The 8352-nt window shown below is 40.4% G+C and overlaps 1 protein-coding gene across 1 annotated transcript in view; it reads right to left on the bottom strand.

Annotated features, from left to right (window-relative positions):
* Positions 1–7936, bottom strand: part of LOC107681960 (zinc finger protein castor homolog 1-like) — a 24021-nt gene extending 16085 nt beyond the window's left edge. The window contains exons 1-4 of the mRNA XM_016478334.1: positions 7535–7936; positions 4461–4625; positions 2845–3017; positions 1902–2764 (exon numbers count right to left, since the gene is read on the bottom strand). Coding sequence (XP_016333820.1) covers positions 1902–2764; positions 2845–3017; positions 4461–4625; positions 7535–7936 — 1603 coding nt within the window. The remainder of the gene's footprint in view (positions 1–1901; positions 2765–2844; positions 3018–4460; positions 4626–7534) is intronic.
* Between the last annotated feature and the right edge of the window lie 416 nt (positions 7937–8352).

The following is an 8352-nucleotide window of genomic DNA, read 5'->3' as shown; positions in this document are numbered from 1 at the left end:
TGAATAATCCCGCCCACTCTAAAGCGATACTAAACTGCAGTGGAAGGGCAAACCGAGCCGAGCCGTGCCGTGTCGTACCGTACTGAGCCGTGCCGAGCCGTGCCGAACCGAGTCGTACCACGCAGTGGAAAAGCGCCATAAGAGACTTCACAGACTCCACATCAGTGTTTTCATACTGAAACAAGTAGTGCTTTTATATACACACACCAGCACATACACAAATCCCCCTCTCTGGAGCGCTGAGTCATTTCTGCTTCAACAGTTTCTGATATTTCTTCCAGTAGGGTATTTTCTTTCTCTACTTTTCTCGAAGTTACCAAAACTAAATGCAAGGTGCTCACACATGAGATAACATGCTCGTTTTATTTGCCTTCTTGTAGGGTTGTAGGACTTTTATGAGAAGATCTGTTCCTGCAAAGGAGCGCTGAGTCATTTCTGCTTCAACAGTTTCTGATATTTCTTCCTCTATATCAGAGTGCATATAAAAAGCTGCTTTGTACCTCCAATTTCTCAACTTAATATTATTCAAGCTCCATTTGGTTGGAACGAGTGCACGCTCAGATAAGAGGCCGGTGATGAGGAAGCATGTAGAACACAGGCCCTGGGATCCTCCTGAGAATGCTATTAGAGGCAGCTTTACAGAGCCCACTCACTAGTTCAGCACTTATCTGCTAATGGATTGTGGGTATCATGACAATGATCGCTGCAATAACAAGACTAGAGCAGCAAACCAGCCCTTTAATATTTTGCCCTAATCCTGAAATCAGAGATTTGAGCAGCGCCTATGGATAGCATGAGCAGATGACCTGAAAGTGCCCTTTCACTGACGGGTAGGTACTGAGAAAGAGAAACACATGGGCAGAGTGACCCAGAGAACTGATGTTCTCATGATTAAACGCAGTGAAGAAAACTGATCCTTTGACAAAGTATCTTTTTTAAAAAGTATATATTTTTCACTCCTGTTATAGATATTAACATTGGGAATATTTAGACCAGTGGCACTTAACCGGTTTTGCTTAAAGATTTTGCTGAAAAGTTTTACATTATCAGAAGTAAAAAAAACAAACTTAAATCAAATGTTGAAACTGATTAATATTAGAGATGCACAATATGTTTATTATATATATATATATATATATTTATTATTTATTATGTTTATTATTTACCAATATATTACAATATCGGTTATCGGCCGATATCATAGATTTTTTTTATCAGTATTAGTTTCAAAATTAATATCCTTTTTTTTTCACAATGTACATTACAAAGTTGTAAAGCTTAAATTCACTTAGTAGAATTTAAAATGAATTTAGTTTTTAGTGCTTTAATTTTAATTTATTTAGACAAAATAGCATAATATTAATACTAGAGATCTATCAGCCATAATATGAAAATACATATCGGCTTATCAGTACTGAGAAGAAATTTAATTAATAATGATATATGAATTATTATTACATTTAATGATTTTAATATTAACATTAATGATTACACTGAAATTGTATCATAATATTAAACTTACTGTCTACAATCTATGTAGCATCTAATATTATTGATTTTAGTTTTTAGTCATTTATTTAAAAATAAAATACAATATTAATATCTGCCACTTATTAGTCATAATATCAGCTATAATCATAAAATCAGCCATTTATCGGTTATCAGCCATAATATGAAAATAATTATCGGTTTATCGATATTGACCAGAATTTAAACTGACATTAATATTTTAATCATTATCAAATCTAATTATTATAATATTTATTACTAATGACTAATATTACATTTTATAATTCAATTAATAAATGTTATAATTACTGTGTGCAACCCACCAGTTGAGAATCACTGATCTAAACAATATTCATCTTACAAATGAATAATACAGTATGACATGAACAGACCTGCATCCGGGTTACTGGAGGGCTTCAGGGCAGCGGCTGCCAGTCGGGCCATCATGGGCGATATTAGACCCTTGCTGGCCGACATCTTCTCCATAATGGATGATGCAGCAAAAGAAGTCGGTGTGGATGCTACAGTAGCAGCGGCTGGGTCCCCAGTCGGGGTGGAGGTCAGGGGTAGAGAATCGCTGGGCATGGAGTGACCTCCGGAGGTGGCGGCAGAGATCAGACCGGCGGTAGAGGGCGTGAGCGACATGGGCATTCTGGGAATGAGGGGGAAGAAGGGGTTGGAAACACCTGCCAGTGCACTGTTGGAAAGTGCTAGGGCCATGGGCACGTTGCTGGGCAGAGCCTGGGACAGTAGGGTGGAAATACGGCTGGCTGGAGGCAGAGCGGTGGTGGGCTTGATGCTGTGGCTGGAGGACATGGTGGTGGTGGGAGTGGACAGCATGTGCTGTATGGTAGAGGACTGCTGGGTTGTTGGAGAAGCACTTAAGCTGGAGTTCTTGCTGCTAATGGCTGAGTAGTCCATGAGGTCATCATTGCTGGACTCTTCTAGCTCCTCTTTGGGCAACAGGAAGGAGGAAGTGAGGCCCAGCACGCCCGAGGAGCGAATGTGGCGGCGCTCGTGCTTGCGCTTATGTGAGGTCATCTGGCTGGTGGAGGTAAAGGTGAAGCCGCAGCCTTGGCGTATGCAGTGGAAATGGTTTGTGGCCTTGCTGTAGACGCAGCCTTCGTACTTGCACTCCTCGTATTTGTAAAACTTCTTAAAGCCGTCCTTGGCGTAAGCGTCGTCTTTGATGTGATAGCTCTTGTGCTTCTCGATGTCACACTTGTTCTTGAAGGTGAAGGTACAGCCTGGGCGTCTGAGAGGTGGAAAGGTAAAGGATTAAACTCTTAAATGCCAATTAACACACATTAAATTGAATTTCAGCAGCCATCATACCTGCAGTGGAAGTGGGTGGTCTTCTGCCCGTAGAACTGGCACCCAACCGTCCCACAATCCTCAGTGGCCCGGAACCTCTGGAAGCCATCGTTGATCAGCTGTGCATTTTTCTTATGGAAGTTCTCATGAGTCATGACATCAGAAGTGCTTGTGTACACCTTGTTGCAGCCCACCTGACAGACAGGAAATGAAAAAAAAGTGCTTTCATGAGACAAAGCGTGTGCACGGTTTGGAAATAAACACCATGTGTGAGTTTCAGTTTGTTGCACTGGATGAAATATGCTCAGTATGAAACAGTGGCTTGGTGCTTGAGCTCTTGTAGTGTGCAGGGACATGAAAATAACAACTCGAGATGTGACACAAAAATAGCTCAGTTTGGTGATGAACTCAATGTGGGGAGCAAAGAAACAGGTGACCTAAAAAAATGAGCAGGAAACATTTTCTCAAGATCTGAGTTTTGTTAAAAATGTACTCTTGAGACAACAACTCATAAAATATGAAAAGCAGGTGTGCGTTTCATGAAAACAGCTTCAAAGAGATAAAAGACAGGACTATTTTTTTTGTGTGTGTGATTTGCAATATGTGGCATGCAAAAGCAGCATGGTGAGGTGGCTTGTGGTTGAAACCTTCTTCCATTTAAGGTTTTAAGTCTATATTAGAGGTCTCTGCTTTAGGAAAAGTGTCAGGAGGGTTGTTCAGGGAGACTTGTCACTTAGTTCGGTTTGAAAGGCTCTGTTACTCAACAGCAGCACTCAGGAGCTCTCTGGGCAGCAGACGAACATGAACTAATGCTTGAATTAAAACCAGCAATTGTATATCATCTCTGGCACTTTTCACCCGTGCAAACAGGGCAACTTGGCCATATTCAGTCAAACAATGAAAAAAATGCCACTCTGTTTTTTCTCCGTAAATCAAGTGCCAACATCTGCCTGTTCTCACCACTGTTAAAACAAGAGCTGAAATGTCTAATAACAATTACGCCATTAGGGAGGCTTTAAAAAAAGAGAGAATATATCTCAAGTCCCGGGCCACTGTAGCCTGCGGGTAAAAAAGTGCTCGACTCGCAAGTGACACCTTGAAAATAAGCAGATGTAAAGAATTAAACAGATCTGGTGGGAAATAATCTTTAACTCGCCACTTGGTACTAAAAGATGAAAAATGTTGAGTTCATATAAACAACTCATAGAATTTCATCCATGCCAATTAAGGAGTGAGAAAGAAAGGGGGCGATGGGAGAGGAGGTGTACACCCTTTTCATCCTTTTAATTTTTCTTTCATTTATTCTGACAACTTCTGTCTTATAAATAATAATAAAAAAACGCGCTTAAATGGTCAAGGAAAAAGTTAAAGAACTTCAGTGTCCTTAAAGATTATTGCATCACACAAAAGAGTCTGTGCCATTCGCCTGCCACTAATATTGTGCATGTAAAGTAGATTTTAGGTATTCTTCCACAGCTTTTATTTCGTAATATTCATGAAAACTGAATTTAATATTTTGTCTCAAATCTTGTACATGTAGGGGAAGTTGTATTTGCATGTGAGGGTGAATGTGCATTTTTTTTTTCTTTTTTTTTTTCCTTTTTTTTGCAAACTAGGGGGTTTTTGCTGTGGTTTACCTGCATGCAGTGGTAGTGGGTACTCTTGCCATTGAGATGGCAGCCGTGGTAGTACACACTGCAGTCATCCAAAGGGCTGAAACGCATGAATCCATGCTGCAGGGAGTTGTCCCGCTTCTTATGCATGTTATAATGCCTTATCACATCCTGCTTACTGGTGAATCTCTGTAAACAACAGATACACAGAGGTAGTAAGGTGGGGGAGGTGGTGTGTAGGTTCTGAAGGAAACCAGCAATGAGTTATTTTATTACTCATGCAACAGCTGCAGAGCATTGCAGCAAATTGCAGCCAGGTGGGTGAACGGTGCAAAACACCAGCGGTCGTAGCAGCAGGTAGAAGGTGTATTCACTGTTCCCTACTCACATTGCAGGGTAGAGAACTTGAAAGTGAATACTTTGAAGGGTGTATTTAATTTGGAGTTTGCACTATAGACTCTCTTAACAATAAAGCATAGCATTATGGCTCAGTTATGACATTCTAGCATTTTCCAGGCTCACCTGATGTTTGAATCTGCTACTTAAAAAGGTTCCTGAGCTAGACTGTTTATTACGTTTTATTTCACCGTTTCTAATTAAGATGGATCACTTGACATGCGAGATCACAGTTGCGATATTCTCCGCTTCTGAAAAATCATGTTCCATGCAGATGGTTTTGGAATGTGCACGGGGAAAAGACAACAAACAAACAAACAAGGCAACCAAAAAATGTTTCTCTTTTAATTCCCGTCTGAGATATGATTCCATTTTTAATTAAAGTATTAAAGCACAGTTTTGTGCAGGGCTAGACAATAATAATGAGGAAATATGCTAAAATACCCCTCCTCGAAATTAAAATCTCCTACACCACGTAGCAGTCTGGGAGAAAAAAACGAAGCGATGTGGGGGAAAAAACCTCACTCTTGAGAGATCACGGCAACCAAATCTGCAGTAATTGGGCTTGAGCTAATATTACAGGAACTGAAACAAGAGTAGCTGAAATCAATGAGCCTCTTCCAACGTAAATCCATATTTTCTACATAAATGAGCAACAGGAGAAAAAAAAATATGACAGAAACATCCAAAAAACCTCATTGCCCATTTATGAAGCTTATCTTACAGGCAAATAAAAAATAAATAAAGATATATAAATACACAAAGATAAATACTTAAACCTTGGCTATATATAGTGTTACATTTCCAATCCTGTTTCAAAAGAAGAGAACTGTATTTATATGATATATGAGCCGATGTCCAACAAACGGTGATGACAGGTATTTGGGATGTTGACAAACAAACAAAAAGAGATACTGATCTAGATCCGGCCACACTGAGCGGAACTGTGGAAAACAGCAGGAAATTGTATCAGTTGGGCTTCTGTACTTAGCGGAGTGGCCACACGGTCGTGTGGACATTTATTTTAGGATTCCCATCGCATTGCAGGATGGCCATGAAAGGAGAGGCAGGGCCAGTATGGAGTGGAGCAAAGGCTGGCAACCGCAGGATAATATTCCAGCACTGTGTCATGTAACATTTTAATGACTTATCAATTCCAAAAACAAGTTCATCTGAGCCTCACATTTCTGCTAGGGTGTGCACAGTCTCCTGTCTGTCATTGCTAAACTGCCAAGTTTCACTGATGCCTTTACATGCACAGAAACATTCCGGTCATATTCTAATTGTGTAAGTGACATGTAAATAGCAGTAAACAGATTGCCACAACTTTAGATTACGCCAAAGTTACGGGTTTATATAAATACGAATAAGATCTTTGATTATTTTTTTTACATTGTTTATGCATTTGGCAGACACTTATCTAAAGCAACATTATAAGTTCATGAGTTCCCTGGGAATCGAACCCATCACCTTGGTGTTGCTAGTACCAAACTCTATTGTTTTAGCTACAGGAAAGCTTGCGCCTGTATCAATCAGAATTTTGGGTTATTAAAAGGCAGGTTTGGGTTACTAACATTTTACAACCACTAAAACAAACTTTATGGCCTAAGTTTGTAATAAGTAGATTATAAAAAAAAGTGAAATTATAAGAACAAAGGCTTATCCAGAATATCGACCTTAATCAGAAAATGACACGCATGTATAATGGCATCAATGAATTCTTAACCAACCCAAGTCCCAAAAACGGACAGCTTCAAAGGGACTTTTCAGCTGACTCTTCTTACAGTTTGAGGAATTGTTCTTGAATAACAAGAGGCAGCCTGCTGGGCTGAATAAGTCCCTTTTAGATGCAACAGCTGCCCTGTTGTCTTCAGCAGGATTCCTGGATGTTTATAATGAAAAATGTAATCAGATGATTAAAAATGAAGTGGGAGATTATGACTAGAGAGGACTTGATAAAGAAAAGACGGAGTGGCTCTCGTTGCGGGAGGATTTTTGATGTCTTCGACAAATGCGCCCGTCTTTGCCTGCTCTTTTCCACCATATGCGCGTGAGCCGCTGCTGTCTGTGTTCTGATCTGCTTAATGCTGATTTTGCTGTGCTGAACATGACAACTCTGAGGACATGGATCAGACTAATAATGTGAAAGGGGATTATGAGTGGCCCAAGAGTATTAGCAGATGTCCTTAGGAAAAAAAGAAGGCATCTTTTGAAAGTATTTACCATTAACCATGAAAAAAAAGGAATGCCACTCTCTGTCTGATTGAGTTTTGAGAAATTGACCTCATCTATCTAAACCTGTTAATCCAGTACGATGGCAAGATAAAAGCCTTGTCCGTAAGGTTTTGTTTGGCTGTTTCCTTGTGTGTACCCTGGCACACTTCAATCATTTCCTCTAACAGTTATCTTTCTCTCCTGTCAGGAAGTGATGGAGAAAGAGTGAAGGTGAGCTTTAAACTGGTGTTGTGACAATCTCTGCATTATGTGGTTATCCTTACAGAAGCCAGGTGCTTGGATTTTAAGCAGTGAGGGATGAATGTTTAGGTGTGTTGACCTATGCCAGTCTAATTGCAAAAATTACCGGCTGACAGTCTCATTTATCACCAAAAAGTGGGTGAACTAAGAAAGTTACAGGCGATTTTACTTGCATTAGCACTTGGTGAGCATTAATTTTGAACCCTGTTTGCGGCTGTCGTACTCACCTGATAGTTACATTCGGGGTCCATGCAGTGATAATGCTCTCTGTACTGGTAAGCACAGTGCACATGGCCGCAGTGTTGGCTCCCAGAGAACCTACAATCAGACAGAAACATATTTGTGTCATTGTTAGCGTTTTGGCCGAGCATTCTGAATGCAAACATTATTATCACATTGAGCACAAAGATAAACACGATTTGAAAAACAGCAAGTGAGACAAAGCGATCAATTTCAAAGAGAACAAAATCAGCATTTACTGAAACGGAGTAGCATTTCGCTATTTCTATTCCATATACGAAATCTCTGACAATGTGGGGGCTGATCTTGAAAGGGCAATTTAGCCTTTTATCTCCACTTGATAGATGCCCTAACACTGACAGAGTCATCTTCACGGAGCTCAGAGTCATTACCAGGAACTATAAACACATAGAGAAAGCAGGCCTACGCTTCCTCGACCATACGATTGCAATTCACTCTCCAGCCACAGCAATCTCCACCAAATTAGTTCCATTGCCTTCAAAGGCAGTAGGTAGACTCTTATTAAACTGTAACCCCCTACATAATTCACTCATTTGCTCGTGCTTTAAGCCCTGCCAAATCAGCGTTCGGCTCTCCAGGTTAACAGCCTATGCTTTAATCAGGGAAAGGTTAGGCCTAATAGAAAGGTTTGAGTGTGTCTCCGTGCGGCTTCCTCCTCTTTACTCTCACTGACTGACTCGCCCGGTCTTCAGCGGATTGGCGGCGCTTTAAAGAGGCACATTTCCTGAGTGTTTACAGGCTGATTATAACCCTGATGATGATGACTGTTAAAAACCTCCAATTA

This window comes from Sinocyclocheilus anshuiensis, unplaced genomic scaffold (genome assembly GCF_001515605.1).
Source record: "Sinocyclocheilus anshuiensis isolate Anshui unplaced genomic scaffold, SAMN03320099.WGS_v1.1 scaffold2090, whole genome shotgun sequence".
Lineage (NCBI taxonomy): Eukaryota > Metazoa > Chordata > Actinopteri > Cypriniformes > Cyprinidae > Sinocyclocheilus > Sinocyclocheilus anshuiensis.
Note: the sequence above shows the minus strand (reverse complement) of the source record. Positions and strands in the feature narration are given on the sequence as shown.